This window comes from Sycon ciliatum, chromosome 2 (assembly GCF_964019385.1).
Source record: "Sycon ciliatum chromosome 2, ocSycCili1.1, whole genome shotgun sequence".
Taxonomy (NCBI): Eukaryota; Metazoa; Porifera; class Calcarea; order Leucosolenida; family Sycettidae; genus Sycon; species Sycon ciliatum.
The window spans coordinates 23,468,001-23,495,074 of NC_088644.1; the positions used below are offsets into that span (position 1 = coordinate 23,468,001).

At 45.5% G+C, this 27,074-nt stretch overlaps 1 protein-coding gene across 1 annotated transcript; it reads right to left on the bottom strand.

Annotated features, from left to right (window-relative positions):
* Positions 1–267: 267 nt before the first annotated feature.
* On the bottom strand, positions 268–27,074 carry LOC135809284 (uncharacterized). The gene is made up of 26 exons (XM_065322607.1): positions 26,873–27,074; positions 23,981–24,140; positions 23,469–23,535; positions 22,815–22,890; positions 21,886–21,981; positions 21,584–21,659; positions 19,047–19,124; positions 18,403–18,508; positions 17,698–17,764; positions 16,971–17,037; positions 16,545–16,631; positions 13,199–13,300; positions 12,378–12,480; positions 10,984–11,037; positions 10,480–10,547; positions 10,067–10,107; positions 9,618–9,693; positions 9,054–9,121; positions 8,096–8,152; positions 7,604–7,664; positions 6,267–6,331; positions 5,750–5,813; positions 4,089–4,184; positions 3,359–3,436; positions 2,723–2,755; positions 268–1,240 (listed from the first exon to the last, which is right to left on the bottom strand). Exons 1-26 carry the CDS (start codon positions 26,936–26,938, stop codon positions 1,170–1,172), a joined length of 1,983 nt encoding a protein of 660 aa, XP_065178679.1. The 5' UTR covers positions 26,939–27,074; the 3' UTR covers positions 268–1,169.

Genomic DNA, 27,074 nt, shown 5'->3' on the forward strand with positions numbered 1-27,074 from the left:
AAAATAAAAAATCAGTTGCACGCGTGAGTCCAAGTTTATCGTATCCGAGTAAATATCCTTGGAGACAGTACGATAAAAGTGAGTTTGCACATCGTGTGAATGGCCTATGAACACCAACCGTCCAAAAATGGCGGCGACAGCTCAAACTTCGAAGATCATGTCAGATCAGCCAAAGTGTCTCGCCGGCCAAGATTTCTTAAAATACCGCATTCGTTTAGCCTATTAGCACCGCAGAATAGATCACAAACACACCTCGAACACTTGTGCTATAGCTAGGAAAGGTGAGTTTATCCCACAGATCAACCTCGCCCGAAAGATTCGGCACAACTGGCAAATGTGAGACTACACGCATCTAGATGAATAGTGAAAATCGACAATGAAGTCAAAAGGAAGCGGGGTCCCTTAAAGCTAGAAGAGAAAAGAGAAAATGGTCAGTGAGTAAAACACACAACTAGTGGGTAAAAAAATACACAGCTTGCGGGTGGCAGCTTGGTGCGAACTGTTGAACAAAGTTTTTCCAGCTATTTTCATGAGACTTTATTATGCTTACCAGCCGGCTTGGAAACGATACATCAAGTCATAATTTGTAATATCACAAAGACAACCGATAGCTGCACTATTCAAAGGGCTATCCCTAATTAAACTGCCGCTGAAAGATTGTAAAAAAAGAGGAAATGAATGGATCGGAACCATTATGACTATGCATAATCAGATCAACGTTGCAAGGGACCTGCTAGAGAAGTTCATCGATATAATCCTGAAGGCAAATGTATCATCACCTGCTGATACTTAGCTATATACAAGGAAGTCAGCTCAATATTAACGGTATGGGATATCTATAATTATGAAAAACCCTACTACACAAACCATCCTGGCTAAAGGGATATCTATAGGGAAGAAAGGAACAAGGAACTACAAGTTACGAGTTGGATATCACCGATTTTAGATAAATAATAACATTCGACCACACCCAAGAATTTCAAATTCCTAAACACTCTCACAAGCCCATGCATTCAACGCACCAAGCAAAATACACAGTATGTACTTGTATACACACTCGCAGACAACACACACACACACACACACGCACACGCACACACACACACACACACACACACACACACACACACATGTAGGCACACTCGCACACATGCAAAGTGGCCCTCCATTCAGATGGCCAACATATCTTCAATATCATCAAACAGAGATTCCAGTTCTTGCTTGCTCTTGCCTGCTGGTTCTGTATCACAGAAGGGAAGAGACAAATCAGAGGTACTGCTGGAAAGCCAGGTTGCCGCGTGTGTTTTCGAAGCTGCAAGTTATATCGGTGCACCACTCTCGAAAACGTCATGAAGTTTGAATACAAAATGGAGAGGGATACACGACATTCTTATAATTATGGGCAGAAAGTTCAACAACTACTATGTAGGCTCAAGTACTTAGACATTCAACCACCTGACACCTGACACTTCCGTCGGTCAGTGTCGTGCAATGTTATCGCACGAGCAGATTCCAGCATTCCAGGAGGATGGTGGTCGGGGTTTAGGATGGCTAGAAATTTCAGATTCGGTGGTCGGGGTTTGGCTAGAAATTTAAGATTTTCTTTTCTACTAGAAACTTGTTTCTCCTTCCTCATGCAGAAACAACAAGAGCGTTCAATCACTTCAGGTGCGAAGTTCTCACATCCAATCAGAGTTCAGCAGGAGACAGCCAGCCAGGATGGGCTATAAAAGTAATCATTCCAGGAGGGGATGGTGGTCGGGGTTTGGGATGGCTAGAAATTTTATATTTTCTTCTTTAGTAGAATTTTCCAGCTTGTTTCTCCTTCCTCATGCAGAAACAACAAGAGTTCAGCCATCAGCGCTTAGATTTTCTTCTTTAGTAGAATTTTCCAGCTTGTTTCTCCTTCCTCATCCAGAAGCAACAAGAGAAATTTTATATTTTCTTCTTTAGTAGAATTTTCCAGCTTGTTTCTCCTTCCTCATGCAGAAACAACAAGAGTTCAGCCATCAGCGCTTAGATTTTCTTCTTTAGTAGAATTTTCCAGCTTGTTTCTCCTTCCTCATCCAGAAGCAACAAGAGAAATTTTATATTTTCTTCTTTAGTAGAATTTTCCAGCTTGTTTCTCCTTCCTCATGCAGAAACAACAAGAGTTCAGCCATCAGCGCTTAGATTTTCTTCTTTAGTAGAATTTTCCAGCTTGTTTCTCCTTCCTCATCCAGAAGCAACAAGAGTTCAGCCATCATCGCTTGCTGATGGCTGAACTCTTGTTGTTTCTGCATGAGGAAGGAGAAACAACTTGCGGCTGGAAAATTTCAGATGTTCTTTTCTAGTAGAATTTTCCGGCTTGTTTCTCCTTCCTCATGCAAGAGTTCAGCCATCATTGCTTGCTGATGGCTGAACTCTTGTTGTTTCTGTGAACTCTTGTTGTTTCTGCATGAGGAAGGAGAAACAAGCCGGAAAATTCTACTAGAAAAGAAACGAGCCAAGAAGAGAACACTAGTTTTGATTTTTTGGGGATGGTTAGAATTTAGAATTCTCTTCTTCAGCTTGCTGATACATCAACCCCAGCAAAGCAACGTAGTACATCTATTGGGGATAATACGATGTATTCAGGAATTATAATCTGTCAAAACCTGGCGCCCTATTTCATGTAGCTTGACTGGTTGACGGTGGATAAAGAAGGGCTACACACAAATGAAACATGTAATTGTCAACATACCTTGGTATAGATACTCTTCTTCCTTGGCAGGAGCTGTGGGCGCAAATAAACAAAAAGTCAGTAAAAATCCTATTGTAATTTCATTATTCTCTTTAGTCACGAATTCCATTGATAATTGTGACCAGAAAATGTTCTGGAATACATTATTTGTCCCCATGGTTGTGATATGAGTGCGCATTTAGTTATATTCATTGCATTATTAAGATTATTGTCTCCACGTCGCTTGTTTATTATTATACGTGTGTATGTGTGTATGCTGTGTGCTGTGTGCCTTGATATCGTCTACAGTGCTGCTCAATGAAATCCAATCAAGGATGTGAATGCCACGCCGGGCGCTGTGCAGCCCTATTACTAGTACCTGAGGGTAGTGGGATGTTCAGCTGGCGCAGGGCACAGACTTTGATTCAGCTTGATGCAGCAGTGTACATTGCACTTTGGAGCACAATCAGGAGACCTGCACTCGCGCCGTGGATTCACACACAACTGTGCCAGTGAGTGTGATTTTTCATCATGTGAGCACGCATGCAGTCCGATACTGCACATCACGTGGACGTGGATGTGTCACGGCTCACTCTGTAGGGGGTCGAATTACTATCATTGGACCTCACCAGAGAGTTACTGAAGTACTGTACTTACTGACACTTGTCGGTTGCGATGCTCTGAGGAACTTTCCCTGCGTGTCCAGACAGTGCACCTCCAATAGATAGCGACCGGCTAGAGGAAAGACCGGCCGCACATGCAGAAAGTCACACCAGCACACAACAAACAGCAGGTCGACACGGCAGCGTGAATACAAATACTTCATTCCCACAGCTCGCAGGTGAAATATCTTTCATTAGAGAGGTTTCGACTCGCGTGATTTGTGCTCTTACGTGAACGTCAATTTTTGCGTCGACGCGAGCTCAGAAAGAGCTTTCGTTTCACGTTGCTTGTGAAGCACGTCGTTTCGCTGACGACAGGAGCGAAAACTGGGAGCGAAAACTTCAAAAAGTGAAAAATAGTGATTTTTGGTGAGGCCAAAGTCGCACAAATATTATTTATAGCTAGTTTAGGCAAAAATCGACAAAATCAAGTCAATAATCCCAACCTGATAGCAAGGCTAAATTTGAAAAACTCGCGTTCACGTCGAACGTGAGTTGACCTCAGCTCACGTCATGAACGGGAGTTTCGACGCCAAAATTTGCCACACCGACGTGAAATTTCACGGTGTAATGCAGAAGAACGTGAAGCGAAACCTCTCTATTATGAAAACAAGCCTACACCGCTGTGATGAAACACCAAGGATCCCATCACTACGTAAGCCTGGCCAGGTTTCCACTGCCTCTACTTCGGAGCATACGTTCCTGCATACACACGTAGAGCTTACGAGGAGATATGCTGATTCCTTGGAAATCCACTGTGGCCGGGTCATTGCCATGGATCATACTGGACACACGGAAGTTACCTGCCAAGTTGCCACCACCTACGTACAAAAACAAAACAGTCAGAATTGTCCAAGCACAGAATGGTAATTGTAACATGGAACTTGAAAATGTGGGCACATGTTACGTGATCGAGTCTACCAACTAAACCAGATTTTTGAACAGGCAGACAAACACAATCTAGCACAAAACTGACTCGATGGCACTGACCTTCCCCTCTTTGGAATTAGCACTAATATCCATGAACCTTCCAAGTTGGAAGGCAATTGGTTGGCGCTATCGAACAGTGCTCAAGCAGACTTTAATGCCGTGGAATGTCCCAGTTCTCCTTGTCAGTTTTGTGCTAGGCTTGTGCACGTCTCACTGTTCAAAAATCTGGTTTAGTTGGTAGCCAAGACTGCATATCACGTGCCCACATTATTCCATGTTACAATTTTTCCTTGGCTCACTATCTGAGTACAGAATCATAAAATTATACTTTCGCCATACTGCATTCAAAAGGTGTAACTGCAATTTCAAATTGGGACTTCACGGAGAAGTTCAAAGTATTAGGAAATTGACTGGGAGGCCACCTGCTTCTTACTGCTCTTTTTTCTCTTTTCAGTTTCGGTGAGAAAAAGAGGAGTACAAGGCAGGTGAGAAAAAGAGGAGTAGAAGGCAGGTGGCCTAACTTCCTAAAGCATGTAAGCGTGAATCAAATCTTTCCTTGTCAGTACGCACATAAACGTTTCTATCAGGGCTGATGCATTCAGTCTCGCAAATAAAACCTAGAAAAGAAGGATGCAACGAGAGAGAAAGGGAGATGTGAAGGTTGGTGGCTGGGGCTAGGGAGGTTCTACATTTAAGCTTTCGCTACTGTTCTACTCCCTGGCTTGTCAATGGCCAAACTCCAACACAATTTCATCGACACCAGTTTCCTTTCCCTGAGTCCAAACACAATCAAGTATGTACATGTACTATTGTGGACATTAAACTTGAATCCGTTCTAGGAGGGTGTCAACGGACATCTCCAGCGATTCGTGGGAGTGTATGAGTCGTCGGCATGCAAGACTCCATGTCACACTGCTACAATGGTGGTATGCTTTGAATCTCTCTCCAATAGCTGGGTGTCCCATGCATAAACCAAACCAACAGCCCACACTTGATGCCCAATAGAAGATGAGATGCCACACATTCTGGGCCTGCAATAGTGGGTATTTCCAAACCCAGGCACACCAGTTCACACAGTTGTCCGCACACGAGGCCGATGGCGTTTTTTTTGCTGGGCATGCTAAGAATTCGCTCTGCAGCTTGCATATAATTATGCATGATCCATGGTGGATATAGTAAATATGACATAGCATAGCTTCCATGTGATGTCTTTATCGTTCGGTTGTACAGGATTAAGCAATTCTTCCTTGACGCACATAGCATTCTCTAACCTTGTACAATGGCCAGACTATTGTTCAGCCTCTCTGTAATGTTGTTATTGTGCAGTCAGCAGCTAACTGAAGTTGTCCAATGTGTTGCAGCATGACAGGTGTATTCTGACTGTTACTAGCACTACTGAGCATGTCTTGGAGTCAGGGTAGTGCACGTGCATCTATATCGCCACTTAGGCACTTACCAACACATTTTAATTCAAAATCTCTCTCTATCATCGGGTCTAACTTGATCTGGAAGTCTGGCATCTATAATCGAAGCAAATGAGAAGACAACACAATCCGCCACAGACGTCAGTTTGGCTGGGTTATGTAACATAATGGGGCCCGATGGAAGCTGACTTTCAATAACCCATGCTAGCCAGGGGAGCCACCCGGGGTGCAGGATCACTATTCGCAGCACTTATCGCCCATGCAGCAGTCAGGCTAATGGTCTGTTAGCAAGATACGGTATTTAGCAAGGTGCGCGGCGACATTTCAGCATAAAACCGTACCTCAAATGCTATAAATTCCCACGCACAAAGTAATACCAATGCCCTCTCTAAATGTTACAGGTTACAGGTGCAAAACTGCCAAACTGTCTACAATACTCTACATGCAAGCAATGCCTGATAGTCGTGGAATAGCTAGCAGATCATAGCAGAGTCATGATGTGCAGGTCAGTATAAATCTTAGTCAGTTAGTCAGTGCAGTGGCACTTACCACCTCTCCGGATACTGTCTCAAAGACCGGCTCCTTTGCCCAGTACATGCTCTTGAATACAAACACTACATGGACACACACACACACACACGTGTACACACAAACCATGTACACACAAACCGTGTACACACAAACCATGTACACACAAACCATGTACACACAAACCATGTACACACAAACCATGTACACACACACACATGTACACACAAACCATGTACACACAAACCATGTACACACACACACACATGTACACACAAACCATGTACACACACACACACACACACGTGTACACACACACACACATGTACACACAAACCATGTACACACAAACCATGTACACACAAACCATGTACACACAAACCATGTACACACAAACCATGTACACACAAACCATGTACACACAAACAATGTACACACACACATGTACACACAAACCATGTACACACAAACCATGTACACACACACACACATGTACACACAAACCATGTACACACAAACCATGTACACACACACACACACACACACACACGTGTACACACACACACACACATGTACACACAAACCATGTACACACAAACCATGTACACACAAACCATGTACACACAAACCATGTACACACAAACCATGTACACACAAACCATGTACACACAAACCATGTACATGTACACACAAACCATGTACACACAAACCATGTACACACAAACCATGTACACACAAACCATGTACACACAAACCATGTACACACAAACCATGTACACACAAACCATGTACACACAAACCATGTACACACAAACCATGTACACACAAACCATGTACACACAAACCATGTACACACAAACCATGTACACACAAACCATGTACACACAAACCATGTACACACAAACACACACCCACACACACACATAAAACAAGGGTGTTTTTTCATATCATTCACTACTTTATCTCTCTTCTCTGTCTCTGTCACGGACGCATCCACGCGCGAGCACACACACACACACACACCTGTCCTATAGAGCCACTGCCGTATGGGTCACATGGGCCCTGGAGGGGCATGAGAGAGGAAGATGGAGCACGGTCATGACGTCGGAGATTGTCTTCCTCTCTTCTCTGCAACAAATTTCGAATTTCATCGCACGATGTTCTAAATCCACTCGGGGGCTTGTCAGACCTCCGCGAGCGGCAACGTCAGGCACAACTGAAAGCGACTCAAAATTACTTTCAGTTCTGCGACACACACACACATTTTCTCTCTCTCTCTTTCTCTCCCTCTTTCTCTCTCTTTCTCTCCCTCTCCCTGGCTCAAGACAAGATGATATGCCCAGTACAGTCTTTCTCACCATGTTGTCTTATGATCTTCACAGCAGCTGTCATCCTTTGTAAATCATCAGGTGCAGGTATCTAGTCATACACACACACACGCACAAGTGCGCGCAGACACGCAACCACGCACGCCCACACACACACACACACACACACACACACACACACACACACACACACACACACACCATACAGGTCAACCGAATAAAAATAAAAACAGTATAGAAAGGTGCTGATGACTTGACAAGCTCAAGAATCAGCTCCTCCCACAGGGTTTTGGCCAGCCTGGAACCGTAGTGAATGGCCCATGGAGGCTTGGCCAGCCTGAAACTGAATGGCCCATGGAGGCTTGGTCAGCCTGAAACTGAATGGCCCATGGAGGCTTGGTCAGCCTGAAACTGAATGGCCCATGGAGGCTTGGCCAGCTCCTCAGTACATGTACATGGTCACTAGAGGGATGCAAGGAAGGAGGGACGGGCGGAGGGATGGAGGGGAAGAGGTGAACTCACCAGTGACTGCAGCTGTGCAGGTGTCAGAGTGGCAAGCGAAGGCACTTGGTTGTAACCCTATTCCAATAGTGTAGCAAAAAGCAAACACACATACACACACATACACACACATATACACACATACACACACACACACACAAACACACACACACACACACACACACACACACACATACACACACACCACACACACACACACAGACTACATATGCGTCATGAAAGTGCTAACTTGTCAATAACTAATAACTTGAACCCGCCCTTCTAGCAATTTGCTCACAAAGGATTGTGGCCACAGTTCCTCTATAGCCTGTCCGTGACTTGCTGCTGGAAATATGGGCTGAGCTGAACATGTCTTTTTCCTTCTGTTATCGAACACCATGTTTATGTAAAGAGTGAACCTACAAGCATGTTATTCAGGTGTGAAAACATGATAGTTCCAACAGTGCCTGAAAACACTGCAACTATACTAGATTAGACTTTGGCATGTGCATAATTGTTCGCTAGCCTGGCTTGCATCAAAGAGCCATTGCCAGCCATAGTTCACAGCACAAAGGGCACTGCAGAGGCTAACGGAAATCGAACATGACACTCTCACTGAAGGGTGCGGAATGTTAGGCATATCGGTTTCAGACCCGTTTGAAACCCGCGTCCCTACCCTTTCACACTGCTGCCAACATTGTTACTACTAATATGCCACTAGCCATGGCCATCAATTCAGAACTTCGCCTGGTCCAAACAAATTCTGATCATGGTGTCGGCTGCTGGGAAAACACATCAAGTTTTGCAACAAAGTGAACAAAGTGAATCTTTCTGATTGCACTGCACCGGCTCAAGAACACATAGCTGTCTCATAGTCTAGTCGAACAATGAAAATTGAATGACAGCTGCCCATACAGGGGCCCATCAAAACCTAACCAGACTACTAACCAGACTACTACTACTACATCGTACTCAGTACCTGTGACATGAATCGTTCGTAGTACTTCATCAACATGTTGTCCTTGAAGAAGCCGATCAGTTTTGAATCTGCCGGGCACAGAAAGAAGTGCGGACGCAAGAACAACAATTTCAGCTGCAGCATATTTTAGGCCAAAAATGCCAAGGCCGAACATAGTCGAAAAAATGAATATGCGCCGAATATGTGTTGACCTACTAGTACATGTACATTTGTACCACCAGGCTGTTGTAAAAGTGGCAGCTTGCCTGATAACACCATTATATTGATCTCTGTTGGAAAGGTGGGAATGTGATGTGTGCACTGTCATGCGCAAACTGTGTGGAATATTCCAGGCTGCACCTCTAGTACGGTGTAGGTACAAGGATATTCCTTGTGACACAGGATTCAAAGCGACAGGGTAGTCACGGATACGGTTATGTGTACAGTCACTGTGACCTACAGTGTGTACAAGACAAGTGTCCTCGGCTACCCTAGTTTGTAGCCGGTGAACTGGCTAGGCACACACGTGTAGTTCTAAAGCTCTCAGTGCTGTGAAGGTGCAATGTTACAACACTCGCGCCTTACCCATGCCAAAGAAATCAATGCCGTGCAAGCTTGTGACGTCCTCCCCATAGTTGTCAACAAACACGATCTTCCAGTACTAAACCGCGAGAAAGAGAAGGAGAGACATCGACTCGATCAGTGATCGAGCATGGTATCGAGGAAGGATGGACTCGAGGACCTGCTACCAATGTTTAGGCTATTTCTCACTACCTGCAGCCATCTGCCAATCCACCAAGACAACATCCATGAAAACACGCCAGCACCAACAAAGCGTCAGCGTATAGATCTCCTGCATGAAGTAGCAGTAGCTAAGAGAAAGTAGATTCGCAAAGCCCAGCCTGGACTCCAGTGGATTCGGATACCGTGACTGAGAAGATAGATATAAGCTGGTAAATAATCCTTTCAGGGCTCTTAGGTGAAGTTACATCACACTACCTAGTGGGTGTATCTTCAATAACAACACAACTAACCTGGGATGTGTCATAGAAGCCCTTGAAGTCCTGTGCCGTACCTACCATGGAGAAAAGCATATTTAAATACACAACGAAATTCATCACTAACGCTACAAGCCCCAGCAAGCAGCACAGCATTACCTGTAAAGATAATATACAGAGTCAATACAACGGAGCAAGGAAAGTCTACTTGAAACTTCATCAGACAGCACAGCACTCTACCGCACATCACATCTTTTTTTAGATACAATTCCACGTTTTAACAGCTTTCTGGCACGCAACGCACACCTCAAAGCTCTGCAAAGCTCTGCATTGACACGATTAAAATGCTCCTCTCTCCCTCTCTATCTATGTACTTCTGCCACCATCCATCCATCCATCTTTCTCTCTCTCTCTCCCCCCCCCCTCTCTCTCTCTCTCCTTAGTCTTACCGGGATCAGTAGGATCGGACGACCCTTCCATATCGCATTTGAATGACTTGACCATGATCCATGGGCCACTGGACAATACCAACAATATATCAATCAGACAACACAGTGCATGCACATTAATTTCGTCAATCAAATAGCACAATGCCAATGGAGTGAATGGACCCGTTGCTGCAGACTACAACGGGGGAGATCACGGAAGCCAGATGATCCGGAGGGGAAACGAGGCTGAGCACACACCATATTCGGTCTAATGAGGCCAATCAGAGTATTAAGTGGGTACAGTCAACCTCATGAATAATGACCTCGGGTATAACAACAACTAATGAATAACGACACTGTCTCCACACCTAGTAAGCATAAGACTGCATACGTTCAACCCACGAATACCGACAGCTGGCGAGTATCAAGACTATTCTCATTCACGATCAAGGGTTGTCATTCACAAGGTAGACTGTGTATATTATGTAGCAGGACCATGCCATGCCTTGTTCACAGCTACCGTACCTGAGCGTGTTGCCGACGTGAATCTGAACATTCTTTGGACACTGGTGACTGTGCCTGAAACGATAGGTGAGTATAGACCAGACATTGCATACATTAGACATGTGCGTCATTGCATACATTAGACATGTGCGTCATTGCATACATTAGAGTGGATAAGGCATGTGTACACACAGTACAACCTGTAACTAACGACCACCCGTTGGGGCCAGAAAAAGTGGTCTTCAGTGGCAGGTGGTCCTTAGTTAGAGGTTTGCACCGCATAACCATACATGAATGTGAGACCGTCCGCGGCAGGTGAAGTGTTCCGTAGTACCAGGCTAGTCGCTAGTTACGGTGGTCTTTAGTTACAGCTTTTACTGTACTTGCCCTTAAACACCTGCTCTTGGAGCCCATTGTACTACCACGAACATGTACCTGTAGCAGGCACACCGCTTGGGATGGCTGATGGCACAGAGGTGCTTACAGTGTAGAGGAGTGTGTGTGTGTGTGTGTGTGTGTGTGTGTGTGTGTGTGTGTGTGTGTGTGTGTGTGCGCATGTATGTGTGTGTGTGTGTGTGTGTGTATGTGTGTGTGTGTGTGTGTGTGTGTGTGTGTGTGTGTGTGTGTGTGTGTGTGTGTGTGTGCGTGTGTGTGCGTGTGTGTGTGTGTGTGTGTGTGTGTGTGTGTGTGTGTGTGTGTGTTAGCGCATTCTCCAATGCGGAGCCTGCACCGGCCTACAAGTAGCCCGCTGCTCGTCCTGGCGGTCAACATGTTACATTCCAGCTCGCACTGGTATGAATTGAATGTTCAATGTACAAGCCACAAGAGTGATTTTGGCAGGGTTTTCATGAGAGGTGGGGGGGGGGGGGTTGACCCCCAGAAGATGCAGTGATAACATCGTGCATACACCAGGGTGACTATTAGGTTGGTAGGGGAGTGCAATGGGGAATGGGGAATGGCCCTCAGCTATCATAGGCACCAATGGACTGTGTCAATGATGGTGGTGATGTACCAGGTCCACAAATACAGGATCATAATTATATAAACAGACACACAGACATACACACGTACACTTGTACTTGCTCACTGCCAAAACTAGTCATGTGGGTCTCCCCAGGAGAGGGGGAGAGAGAGAGAGAGAGAGAGAGAGAGAGAGAGAGAGAGAGAGAGAGAGAGAGAGAGAGAGAGAGAGAGAGAGAGAGAGAGAGAGAGAGAGAGAGAGAGAGAGAGAGATTCAAAAGGAATCTTGGAAAGAGGATTGAAAATTGGTAATTGAACCACCCAACGGCTGACATACTCAAACGCACGCATACCCATACACACCGTGACACACACACACACACACACACACACACACACACACACACACACACACACACACACACACACACACACACACACACTACCGTGCTAACCATGTCCACAGGCGCATGCCAGTCAGTGTAAAGACACTACCAAAATCGAAGACAACCCAGTTGTAATTTCCACCAGGTATGATGTACAGTGATGACTTGTCACCTAAATAGAAGACCATCAGAACACAGAACACAGAACACAGAACACAGAACATGTGCATTGCCCATTGATCTTTCATTAACACACCAATTACTAGCAGTAACCATGGAAACCCCATGGCAACCAGTGCATCCCACTAGGATTCTTTCCTGCATTAGCATTGCACGGTACAAGCTTGATTGCACCAGTGAAGTACATGTATTATGCAGAGCATGTGGATTATCTTGGCAATGTGGATTATCTTGGCAACTAGTGTAGATTGTCTTGGCAATGTGGATCATCTTGGCAATGTAGATTGTCTTGGCAATGTGGATTGTCTTGGCAAAGGGTGTGAAGGCACTGTGCATGCCCTAAAGCATCCCAGCCAACCATGGAATACAATTCGGTGCATGGGTGAGGTCTGGGGGTGAGTATGAGCTGGTCACCTATCCCTACTTCGGGCACCGCCGGGAGTGTTTCCAGCAAGTAACACTTGCACAGAGAGACAAACCAGAGCATTACAGAGGGTCAGAACCGGGTCTAAGACCCATATGGTTCGATAGTCGCAACCGACCGGAGCTCTATTAACCGTGGATGGTTGTAGAAAGGTCACTGTTTCCGAATACGGTGTCCTCCACCTTGTTTCATGCTGTCAACCAACAGCAAACCAGAGCATTGCAGCAACCTGCTATTCAGGCTATAGGCTATCTAGTATCTATTTATACTATTATAGTCAGCTTACTGTCAAGAAGGTTGGTGTTGGGGTGCTTGTCGGAGCTTCGGCTGCGATACTCGGGATGGTTGTGAGTCCAGTTAATGCGTGATTTCAGCAGAGGGTATTCTCCTGCAGTACCGTCACAGTCACAGCAGGAACAAAGAGATACAATGAATACATAATATGGTTCGTGTCAGAATCAGCCAGACCGACGTTTCCGCATCTGCAGGAACGTCATCACCGTCGATGATCAAGGTGCAATGCAGCTCCTCAAGGATAAAGGTGCAATGCAGCTCCTCAGGGATCAAGGTGCAATGCAGCTCCTCAGGGATCAAGGTGCAATGCAGCTCCTCCGGCAAGGATCAAGGTGCAATGCAGGGATCAAGGTGTAATGTGGCTCCAGAAGCAGTGGTAGGAGTGTAGACCAGTCCCACCAAAGAGTGTTCAAAGACCTAACTCCCATCTACCGCATCCGTTTTCGCAAACAAATAAGTGGTATTCTTCTTTCAACACAAACACCATCACTACCTGCATCATAACTGCCCTGGTACAATTGACCATGATTAACCAATACATGTAGTAAGGTTATATGGCTATGGTCTATGAAATCTGACCTCAATACTAAGTTAGCTCAGTACCAGCTGTGTGGCTCCTGTACAGCTAGTACTGAGCTGTGTGACTGGGAGCATGGTTCAGCCACGTGTCGTTAGATATCACCAAGTGAACTGTAGAGCAGAGCATTATCTATGACCTCAATCAGATCAACTGCTTGCACATACATGGCTTTGCACATGTACTGTACATGCAGACTAACAAGGAAACAAGGTACTTCCTCCGCCCAGGCAAAATTTTCGCTTATCTCCTTCAGCCCAATGACAGGTGTCTGACAGCAATTTTTGCATCTTGTGCACTTCACCATCACACAAATCTGCTCGTTCAGGCGTACCAGTTCCAAACAAGTCGGCGAAGTCGGCAAAGAGTAAATAAACATCTAGAGTAGAGCGCATTGAATGCGAGTGAACTGGTAAAAAAGACACGAAATCAGTCACTAGTCAAGGTGGGTGCTGCTAGAGTACCACTGCTGGCACTGGAGTACAGAGCAGAGGTGTCATGTTGCCAAAAGCTAGTGTGTTTGATTGCATCCTGCTCAAGGTGTGTGTACGGTAAAAATGCACGCGAGCTTGAAGCTGAGAAAGCCACTCAGCGACGCTCCCCCACATACTGCAAAATGAACCAGAATCGGCACTGGGCAAAACAGTTGGAAAAGAAAGGCTTCGATGACAGGGTTGTCACTCGCCCAGCTCATTCGCCTGATGTCAACGTGAACGGTCCAGCAAAGCGACGCTGACTGAGCTCGCCAGCTTCGGCTGGAAAGAAACACAACCGATCGTACTCGTGAAGGAGGTGAAGCGCTTGGGAAAAAAGTGTCGATAGAAAATATTTGCGCTTCTGGAAAGTGCGAAGTACTACCCGACAACAAGTGCTGCGTCGGCTGATGACAAAGGATGCCTTCTACATTTTTCGACTTGGAGAGTTTCTCTTGATGTTCAACGACTCCTCAGCTCATTCTGAGTCGTTATAAGCCGTTCTGAGAACCTGGAATGTATCAGTAAAAACTGTAAAGATAGGCGAAAATTTTGCTTGGGCGGAGGAAGTACATGTAACATCAAGTATTCCGGAAGTGGCTAGCCGCTCAGTTTTTTTAACACTTCATAGTAAGAAAGGGTTTGCTCCCCACACCGGAGCTCGCGCTATTCCGCCTAATTTACTTGACACTTGACTGACTCACGACTGCCATCCAGAGCACACGAGAAGTCCATCGAACCTTCGACAGCCTACTCAAGCTCAACTGATGAGGGGTGAGTTCCCCGAAACACTGTGTATTGAGCAGGGAGTGGCGCTTTCTTGCAGGTTTGCCGAGTCAAAGGTTCGATGGACTTCTCGTGTGCTCTGGATGGCAGTCGTGAGTCAGTCAAGTGTCAAGTAAAGTCGGCGGAATAGCGCGAGCTCCGGTGTGGGGAGCAAACCCTTTCTTACAAATCATTGCCGAAGTCGCAACCACTACTTCGTACTCCATAGTAGCAAGATACAGTCGACTCCACTTATAGCGAACTCGCACATAGCGAATTTCGCAATATAGTCAGCCATTGTCCATGTCCCTGTTTGAACCCATACAAGACTGAACCTTTATAGCGAACAGTTTTCGTTTATAACGAACCAAATCGTGTAGGGCCGCGTGTAAACCAAGTGCACTCGTACTATCATGGGCCACTTGCCAGTCATCACTTGCTGCTTGTATGGTGTGAGTGCATTTCTGTTATAATGAACTTCGGTTATAAAGAACGGATTCTGGTGCACAATGGTATTCGTTATATCCGTCAGGCGAAATTACTGGTCAGTCGGCGACACGCATTTTTCACAAAAATTTGCGTTTCACCTGCTGGGAGAGTATGCTTGTACTCGAGTCTCATCCTGAGCACGTTTTTTTTCTTCTTTTTTTCAGCTCCAGTATAGCTGTATTTTTCATTGCAAAGCCGTCCTCGATTGTTGTGTTCATTGTTCAAACGAAGCGGACATTCAATCATGAAGGCAGAGGACATAGGAGCCTGATTGGAGTTTCTCGTGGCATAGGACGGCCACACAGAGACACTTTGGGATTTTCTGAATATAAAATACCGTACGCACGATGCTGAGATCAATTTGTGCGATATCAAATTGTTTGTGATCTACCACATCGAGCAGAACGGGATCCAAACACAAGTTTACCGACGGTTAGGCTGCCGACCTGACTGGACAAATGATCCCTGGCTTCACCAGACGCCAGAAGTCGGACACCATGTCCTTTGCCGCGACGTCCATCTCCAAAAAGAACTCCATCTTCGTCGTGAAAAGGCTTGAAATACTCAATATTCAACCGAGATTCGCGGACTCGCGCTTTCTCGGATCGATTAATTTCCTGTTGGAACAGTTGCAGGGCAGCTTCCCGCCACTGTTTCAACAGGCGATGGCTCCAAAGCATGCCTGGAACAAGCCATATCGAGGTTGCAAGCCACCCCTCTCAGCAAAAAATTCGAAGAAATTCGAAATTTCAATGGTGGAAGATATACTATGAAGAGAATTTCAAAAAGTATGTTTCGCAGAGCGATCGCTCAACCTACGTCATTCAAACTTTGCAGGATGGTTCAGACGTACATGCTAGGCATGGAACCACAGGCGATGATGCCATAGCTGACACACAGAGTAACACACACAGCAGATTTGTGTGCACAGATACTAAATTAGTGGACGTCGTCATCTTCTTCCCGCTGATCTCGAATGTACTATGACGTGCTATTTCGCCTGACGAGGAGTCAAATGTAAGTAGTGGACTTACTCAGAGGTACTACTTCTTGTTTGACCTCCTTTGCCTTCTCACGTTCTATCTCGGCTTGGGGACGAACCAGGTCCTTGTCTTTGTAATCTGGATGGGTGACCGCAATGAAACAAGTACAGATTTGATCAGCTAACTTTTATTAAAGTCATGACAAGCACCACTATGGTCCAACTGGAGTTCCCGTTGCACCGTCATCAGAGAGTGAGCTTGATGTGAATTGTTCTTTAATAGTGTAACTAGACACAGCGATAATCTTGCCTATCGCACAGTGGACACATGCAATCGTATAACTATTGAATCTTGGGCACTATGATGAGAGCACTATAGAGCTGCACGCCGGGTTGAATGGCTCAGTGAGAGTAATCCTGCACAACACAATATACGCAGTACTCAGGGTAAACGAGGTGTCGAACTTCTCGTGCATACCTTCAAACATCTTCAGGAAATCTTGCCCTTTGCCACCAGGTAACTCATTTGCAAGTGAAACGCCAGTCTAAGCAAACAGAGGAGGACACCACAATACACACAGGATATCACTACACGTTTGCAGACCTCATACGCCACCAGAACCACTACTAGTTGTCCATGCCATGACTACTGCTAATGCCAAGTATCATTGCTACTGACTCACGCACTCCACAAGAACAGTGAAACCTGTCTAAGACGACCGCTCAAGGGACCTTCAAAACGTGGTCTCTCTTGCCAGGTGGTCTCTTCGTCCAGGGTCATTAGGCTGGAAAAAGCATTCCTTCGTCATGGTTTCAGTGGTCCTTTAGGAGAGGTGGTTGCCTTATCCGAGTGGTCGCATTGACAGATTTTACTGTACAATCTCAACAATGGGATAGAACATGGCTAGCAGGGGCACAGAAACATGGCTAGCAGGGGCACAGAAAGTCATTAGAAGCCGCTGCCTAGGAAGCTTCTTACAGCTAACCACTGCCTATGCTAGTGAAATCTATGTCTATCACTTGAAACATGCCACAACCCAAGACGGCGGTACAGGAATGAACAATGCCACACACACCACAGCCTATTACAATGACGTCAGTGAGCTACACATACAAACACTGCTAGAGATAAGCATGCCTGGCGGACTGAGAAATATGCCCTGTGCACCACTGCCGGTCCTCAGAAAACAACTGAGCACACTAACCTCTTGTTGGCGGTTGGCAATCTTGGAGTCCGCTCCAAACGACACAAGCAGCTCCGCAATCTTGAATCTGGGAGTACATGGACAGTTAGAGATTAGCGTACGGCAAAGGATGTTGTTGCAAAGACAGTGGAGAGGAGTTACACATGGCACTCACAATGTCAAGCTCAACAAAACAGGATGTCTCTGACGCCATCCCGTCAGGTCAGAATTGATGTTCGGGTACTGCTAACCCAGAAACCGTTGCGATCCTGAAACATTCGCGGTTTTCGCGATTGGTGTGAAATGGCGAAAGTAAGTGACGCGAAACTGTAGACTTGAGTCAATCATCAAATCATTTAGTTGACTCCAATCGCAAACACTTGCAGGCGCAGACGGTCTGTCATCGCAAATTGTGAACAAAAACGGGTGAAAACAATTCTGGGTTTACAGTACTTCTTTCCTGTTTTACACCATGCTTCTTGCTCCTGTGCCTTCTATTCTGGAAATACAGGCCAGAGGGGGGGGGGGGGGGGGACTTTCATGAGACTCCCACTGAGTCCCAAATTGAAGGCCCAAGGTGCAAATTAACAATTTGTAATTTTCAGTACCGAAGTAGTTCTAGAATCAAAAAAGGTAAACTGGTGAAGAGAGCATCTGTGCAATATATACAGTCATGTGCGAGGCAGCAGCCACCCACAGTGATGTAGGAACCAAAAAGGTGCTTACCGATGGAACCTGACAGCCTCCTGAAGTGGCCGCATGCCGGTCGCATCATCCATGCCATTAGGATCGACGCAGTTGTCGAGCAAGACTCGGCAAATTTCCAAACGACCTGCACGCGGGGGAAAACGGAAGACGTGGCGCCGGCTAAACCAATGTGCAACATGCAACATGTACTGCATCCTACTACTGATCATGGCCATTAAGAACACATAGCTAACTGGAAGATCTACAATAGTTGAAGTTGCCAAAGAGAATGGTTCCGCTCATCCTCTACAGTGAGGCTTCAGTAGAAGTTACTCCGGATATAACATACTTGCCTCTTTGTATTGGATACAAAGTACTTCTTTGACGAGCCCAGGTATCCTTTTCCAGTTATTTCACCTTGCATGTAAGTACTTTGACTATATAGTACGTATCTTCATGTCCCTAAGTTGCACGTACATTATACTGAACTTTCACTCTACACATGTACCCTCATTGCTGCCAGGAACCAAGGAGGGGCCATTATCGAATCTACCGATACACAACCACACACGGAACACACCAAGAGTAATAGTGCATATCAGCAGTGCTCATTACTTGACACGGACAGAGTTCTGAGATGACCTTCCAGCTCAGCAGGCACACGGAATGCATGCGTAGCTCACCTGTGCGGGATGCCTCGATCAACGGCCGTACGTCTTTACTGAGCTCCGGCACTGCGTCAACCAGCAACTGCACGGCCTCTGCTTGGCAATGGGACAGTGGGACAGTGCACACAAGATACAATTCTACAATCACATAATTGTTACCAGTACCCTCAACACTATCAACACCGTTACCTCTTGCACAATTTGCTTTCAAGAACTGCCCTCGCATTGCAGCATTGTTCGCCAAAAGGCTAGCACTCCGGCTCACTTCTACGACTTGGTAAGAAGGATGTTCAAACGTACAACAATGCAGTCTCTTCAAACGTACAACAATGCTGTCTCTTCTAATTTACAACAATGCTGTCTCTTCAAACTTACAACAATGCTGTCTCTTCTGATGGATATAGTAATTTGTGTGACTTCAAAGGCAAAAATGCAATCAGACTAAAGAACAAGAAAAACACAAACTTTAATTGCCTTCTTGTCAGATGGATGAAGGCAGAAAAAACCAAAAAGCAGTACAATACATACTACACAAAGTGAGGGGGGTAAAAGCAGCAGGAAGAGCAATGGTGAGGATATGACACTACAAGCTGTGCAAACGGAAACAGAGCACATTCACCCTTAGTCTGGTAGGTAGGACATGGCACGTTGTTAGCTCTGTCCATGGATTCATCTGCGGTCTATTGTTATCACAATACAGTCATATCACACCCATAGTATCACGCTGACCTCTTCACATTTACACCACCGGTGCATGGTTATAGGAGGTTCTGTGTCGATACGCTTTCATCAGAATCAACACTTTCCTCAACATAGGTTCGATTAGGTAAACAGTTTCCTCTGAGACAAAAATGCGATAATACTCATAAAAAGGACACACTTCAGGCTCATTACAAACATCTTGAAAGTTTTTGTCTTCACAACTATACTTTCAAGCCTTCTCGTCAGGTGAAATACAGGCAAGGGAAAAGGAACAGGAACAGTGGATTAAATACAGTAAGAAGGTGGTAAAACAGCGCAAAAAAGAAGATAGCTAAAGTAAACAGCGAAAATTGCAATAATGACACAAAGGTGCAAATGCGAGAAAACTCAATAAGCGTGACATGTAGTGCGACAACAAGAGACAACCACTGGACATACATGTAACTAACGAGGTTTTGACAACCTACCTAACAGCCTAAGTGTGAATTTGATTTGTTTCTGTTTGCAAAGGTTGGGTTTCCTTGTGTGGATGTATACGGCGTCCAAAACATTCAGCAATCTAGCACTGCGTACACGTGACACAATCGAAAAACAATCATCTGAATACACAGCACGACAATCAGGATGCTCAAACAAATGACTAGCAATGGACGACTCATACTTATCAGAACTAACATCAGAACAATCAGCATGTGCGGTGGACACATCCGATATCACATGGCTAGTCGAGTGGACCCTAGCCGTTGCCTCTGTCTGTGCTTTAGTCGCTGCCATCGCCGTCGTTGCCGATCTTGTCATTCTTCTGGTTGATGCGGTTCCTGTCACTGCCACGCCAGTAGGTGTCTTGTCTGGTTGTTTTTCTGGTGGTCTAGTTAATTGTGAGGTGACGTTGCTTGGTGTTGATGCCGCTGCGTTAGACCATCTTGTACCAGGATGATTCTTTGCTGGACGTCCCCTCCGTGGTCGAGTGGATCGTGCGTGTTGTGGAATAAGGTGTAGCGATGCGTGTTGTCGGATGCGTGCGTCCAGATGTTGAAGAGTCCTACCGACATATCGGCTCTCACATTGCCGACACTCGAAGTGATAAATCAACTTGGATAATTGGCCTGTAGGTAGGACGTCCTTCCTCACCGTGAACGCACACACCGTGGAGTAGATGAAGCGAATATGAACATTATGGTAATTGGACTCCACGGCAGACTTAATCCGACGCTGAACCATACGTGATACTGACTCTCCCTTCCACGGTAAACATAGGTATACTGGATTAGTGTTTGAGCATCCTGTTTGTCGTGCTGTGTATTCAGATGATTGTTTTTCGATTGTGTCACGTGTACGCAGTGCTAGATTGCTGAATGTTTTGGAAGCCGTATACATCCACACAAAGAAACCCAACATTTGCAAGCAGAAACAAATCAAATTCACACTTAGGCTGTTAGGTAGGTTGTCAAAACCTCGTTAGTTACATGTATGTCCAGTGGTTGTCTCTTGTGGTCGCACTACATGTCACGCTTATTGAGTTTTCTCGCATTTGCACCTTTGTGTCATTATTGCAATTTTCGCTGTTTACTTTAGCTATCTTCTTTTTTGCGCTGTTTTACCACCTTCTTACTGTATTTAATCCACTGTTCCTGTTCCTTTTCCCTTGCCTGTATTTCACCTGACGAGAAGGCTTGAAAGTATACTTGTGAAGACAAAAACTTTCAAGATGTTTGTAATGAGCCTGAGGTGTGTCCTTTTTATGAGTATTATAGGTTCGATTCTTGCCATTTTTCTTACTGCTGGTGCTATCACTGCTATCACGCCGGCATGCACACAGAACACACCAACATGGCTTAGTTTGCACAAACCTTTCTTGTCCAGCCTGGCAGCCAGCAACAATGGCGTGTCACCCTGATTGTTTTTCAGCTGACCGTTCGCACCCGACTGTGAACACATGCCAAACGACAGCAAAAGGAACCATGGTAAACAGTTTAGCCCGGTGCAGATTGCTGGGTGGAATTTCGCACAAACTCATCAAATTCTGGCCTTATTGTAGTGCAAGCAGAGTAAGCATACATCTAGCAAAGCCAACACTGGGTCTAAGATGGCTAAACTAGGAAAACTTAGGGACTGCAGAGAAGAGTGCAGTGAACAGTGAATCGTCTTTTACCTGCAACAGCTTGACAAGCACGTATGGCTTTCCCTGCTGGAAGTGCTGGACGGCAAAATGGATTGGCCGGTTTCCCTCCATGTTGGCTTCATCAACCTTTTACACACAGACAAGTGATGATAAATTGAGAGCACACGCTGTGAGTTTTCAGTACAAAAGTGAAACCAACCCCACGTGCACATGTATATGACCAAGAGTACATAAACCAGAGTGTGCAACTCGGGATGGTTCCTGTGGGAGCGTAATTCGTGCAGTACGTCATTTCTGACGGCATGGTAAGCCACAGGTACGGTGAAAAGTTGCGTAACCAGTCACAGTGGTGCAGGTCACTGAGTTTGTCCTGATTTCGGTTTTTGAGACGGATAGCATGGTGAATTTACTTGCCAGCGCATGTACACAGCGTATGCAGTCACACAAAAACACCGAAATCTTAAAACAGGACGTCTACATCATGCAAACTTGGCTGATTTCCGGACTGTGAAACATGAATATTTGAGCTGTACGCAAGTCGCAGCTTGGCTGACCTCATCAGGGTGATGTAGTGCACGAACTGCGCTGTTTCAGATCTGATATGCACAGTTGCACACTCTGGTTTATGTACTCTTGATATGACTGCTTGAGAGATGATGCAATGATGACATCACTGCATAAGCTATGTATGGAGTGACAAACACACAGGGTGCGTATGATGCCACTCCATACAACACGCGTCAGATACCGACGTAATCACACAGCCCCGTTATATAAGACCACAAAACGATAGTTAAATGCGGAGATTTCGCAGCGGCGAATACACTATATTCAATCCTTGTCAGGCATTGCAACCGGCATTGATGCGGTTCTAGGATAGTGTTGACAACCATGGTGATTGCAGTCAGCCGTGATTGCTAGTATCAAATCAGCAAGCACTCTGATCAAGTACCACTCACCGGTGCTCCAGCCTTGATCAGCACCTCCACTAGCTCCAGGCGATAATGAAAGGCAGCGAAATGCATGGCTGTGTTCCTGGGACACGAAAGCAAAATGGGAATTTTAGCCGCCAGCCTCGCAACCGCTATCAACCATCCAGTGCTACCAGGGAATTAGCAATACAACCCATGCCAAGTAGCATGCCCTTGCAAATATAAGATGACACACAGCACCACATCACATCAACACGCCCACGGACTAATACTTACTTCATAAGAAGAAAAGAGGACCAAAGAGCTGAAGTTATGCTATAATATTCACTCACACCACCAGTCACTTTACAATCAGCTCATGCAATAACATTGCACGACACTGACCAACGGTACTGATGTTCTACACCTAACTGGCGACTTACTTCACTCCTGAATATTCCAGTAGCAAAAGGGGCAAGGATTAGAGATGAAATTAGAGTATGCATGAAACGTTCAAAAGACGCAAAAGGCAAATGTAAGAACGGCAGGTGAGTAGAGTCTATCAATGTCTTAGTGAAACCATTCAAAAGAAAAATCCTCGCAACGTCACACAACCTCTTACACATTTGCAGAACGTGGTCTGCTAGCATGTAGCCATAGGTGGACACCACATCAGAAATAGTCATCCATCGGCCAACTTACCCTTGACTGTCCCGGGCATTGATATCACACGAGTGCATGATGAAGTAAGCTGCCAGATCCCGGTGACCTGCATGCCAGTGAAAGCAAGGGAAATTCAAACAATTCCAGACACGGCAGCGGCGAGGCAATACAATCATGTACATGTGACCGTGGCTGGGGAAGCGGGCATGGAAACCATGGAAACCATGTAGCATTGTGTACACAGGCCACTGTCAGGAATAGAAACACACATAGCAGTGCTTCTGGGAAAATGGGAAGATGAAGCCAAAGTGCTCAGTGCGGATTTATTCACCTACCTTTTTCACTGCATGATAAAAGTCATCACTATCCCCTCGCTTGGCTACTTTTCAATGTTCACATATTTTGCACTTTTCATCTCGTTCTCATTATTCCCGTTTTTCTTCGCCTTTCTTGCCTGAGATATCAACCATCTCCCAATTCATTATGCATTCTCGATATCAGAGGGGGGTCTCCTTGCACACTCTACTGTAACGCTCTGCACAAGAACTCACCGTTTAACACAGCCAGTGTCAGTGGGGTATTGCCCGCAGAATCGCAACAGTCCACATTGATGTGAGCCACGGAAACCTTCATGCGGAAGTCCTTGATGTCCGCTCTCTCCAGCTGCAGGATGGCGGCACTGTTCTTCCTCTGCTTGGGATAGAGAAGTCTCTGCAACATGCACATACAATGGACATACCCGAAGGCCGTAGACTAGGTTCAAGAGTTGCTTCTAGATTTGGACAAGTTGTAACCAGAAATGATTCTCTGACCTAATCTGAATCTTGCTACTGGCATTCCCTTTTGGTATAATGTTGATTCGACCGGTCTGGACCGTGGTGTGTGGAGTGTAAGATTCATACAACAACGGATAAAAACCTAGGATAGTGCGTCTCAGGCCACCTGTATAGCATTGCCCTCACGAACCCCAGGGACGTGCCTGTCAGGGTCGATTTTTCTACATGAGTGGCTGGGACAAGCTAAGGGGTCGTCGCAAAAGTTTTCTGTCGTCCCTGAAACGAACATCGTTCATTTCGTACTCAGACCCCCTCCCCTCCCTCTGAAACGAACACAGCTTGCTATGCTGGACGACGAAAATCGCATGCATGTACATGTCATTATGTACAGTGTCGGTCGACTTGCGATTTTGGCTCGCACCCCCTCCCCCCCCCCCCCAAAATGAATCATGTTCGTTTCAGGGACAACAAAAAACTTTTGCGACGACCCCTTAACCATACGGCCTTTGCTGCAAAAAAAGGTCCGAATTGCACTTCGTATCACATGTCGCATTGAAAGTTGAGCCAAGCTCAGTTTCTGTGATCAGCCAGTTGCGACGGTGGTGTGAGCTGCGCGATTGGTGCAATCTGGGGATTTCCCGGTTTCGTGCCGGTTGCATCTCGTCGCAAAAATGCTTCTGTGAATACCGTTTTAGTCATTTACTTCGAGAAATTATTGTCCAATCTGTTGTCAGTGCTAGTGTCCTCCATGATAGTGGAGTAAATATTTTTTTCTCTTTCAAGAAATTTCAACTATCAATGAGCAAAGCCTAGGCAGCAAACGACTCGATTCATACGTAAACGTAGAAGGACGACTATGATTTTTAATTTTGCTGGCATTTACGAGTATAAACATTATTAATTTTACTAGTTATTAAAATAGACGACATGGAGGCAACAATTTCAAACATGGCAATAAATAGGATAAATTCCGCCGTCATCACTACACACGTACACATCAACGAAGTCATGAAGGTTTTCCAAAATCGATTTTCACGCTACACTCACCAGCGGAATATCGTCGGACATACACCATTTTCCCGACAGCGCTTCAAGAAAACAATATTGAACGATATGCTTCTAGCTATGTAGTGCATGCGCAGAACATTATTCCGGATGTCGACCTGATTCCTAGAGTATCTCCGTTTAAAATACTTGTAGATAAATAGACGACGTGGAAAATTCAACTCGGATGGTGAGCCAATTAAATTATGGTGAAAAAGGAAGGACAAAATGTTACGAGTTATGACTAATTGTCCACCAACGTAACCAGATCGTATACAGTCAGCGAGTGCGACAAAATGGCACAACACTGACAAGGCTGTCCCTGCGGGAATTTGCGGAAAAAACTCTCGAAAACTTGCGCAAGAAATTGCGGCAGAAAGTAACAAAAAATGCGACGAAAAGCGCGGAATGATGCAGAACTTGCCAGGAATTCGCGGAATTATTTGCAGAATATTGCGGATTTGGGCCAAATCACGAAATTTGTTGCATCGTATATCTACTCGGGAGTCGTACTGTGCAAATAACCTACAGGATCATGGAAAGAACTGCGTGAAAAGTTCAGAAAAATGTGAGATATAGTGCAGAAAACAACAAAAAACGCGGGAAATCGTGGATTTTGCTGAAAATCGCGGGTTTGGGCCAAAATCGCGAAATTTGTTGCATCCGTGGAATCGCAATTTCCTGGAGGGAGAGACAAGGAGTACCGAGACATTCGGCGACCTGACACCTAGCTCCAACACTTCTCCAGGGCAATAGACGACGTGGAGACAATAGTTTCAAAATAGCAATAAAGAGGATAAATTCCACCATCGTCACTACACATCAACGAAGTCATTTTGGAAAACCTTCATGACTTCGTTGATATGGATGGAATTTATCCTATTTTAATATGGCCATTTTGTAGTACCGGTACCTGTAAGTTGTGGCCAAAGAAATACAACCCACGTGCCGAAAGCAGCGCCAAGGCTCATGCGGCCGCTGCGGCCCTCGGATCGGCTTTGAAAACATGCATGACGTCATTGAACTGGACATGCGGCGCTGCTTTTGACTCGCGGGTCGGATTTCGTTTGGCCACGACTGCCACGACTGCCACGACTGCCACGACTGCTACGACTGTACTTCGAAACCGCCGCAGCCAGGGTATTTTAAATCCCAAAGCACACAAAAATAAAACGGTTTTCAAGAGCAACAGAAGCACGTCCTGGAGCCTCGGATAATTATGCTGCAGACTCAGAGACACTTTGCGCATTGTCCTAACCGCTATAATCTACATGTTCTTCGCAATCTAAGTAACACAACAGTTGAATTGGTTACAATCATCTCGTGTTTTAGCGAGCTGTCTCAGTATTGGAGGAGACGCGTCGAGAGCGGCGGACAAGTGCCCAGCACCTAAACTAAAATCTATTTCTACACAAACAACAAATTTCTGCAAAAGTAGACATGAGGACCGTGAAAGAGCAAGAGCAAACAAGCAAATAATTATTGCTCCATGATTGTGTTTATAAAACCACAAAATATCAACAGTAGGCAGATCACATTTCTGTATACAGGTACTGTTGTTTCAACGACTCTAGGCTAACTTCTCGCAACGGTGTTTACCCATTGATATGGTATCAACATTACCTCAGCCCTCTCTTTGTCGCCTTTGGAGGCCGCTTCAAGGAGTTGCTTCTCTTCCTTCTTCCCCATCGTTGCCAGTTGCAATTTCCCCTAACAACGATCCAGGACTAACCAGAAATGATGGAGTATGACAATGAATCGTTGTCGCTAGTGACTGCGTTTGCAAGCGATAAAATAGGAATTATTAATATTATTGCTAAGTAGT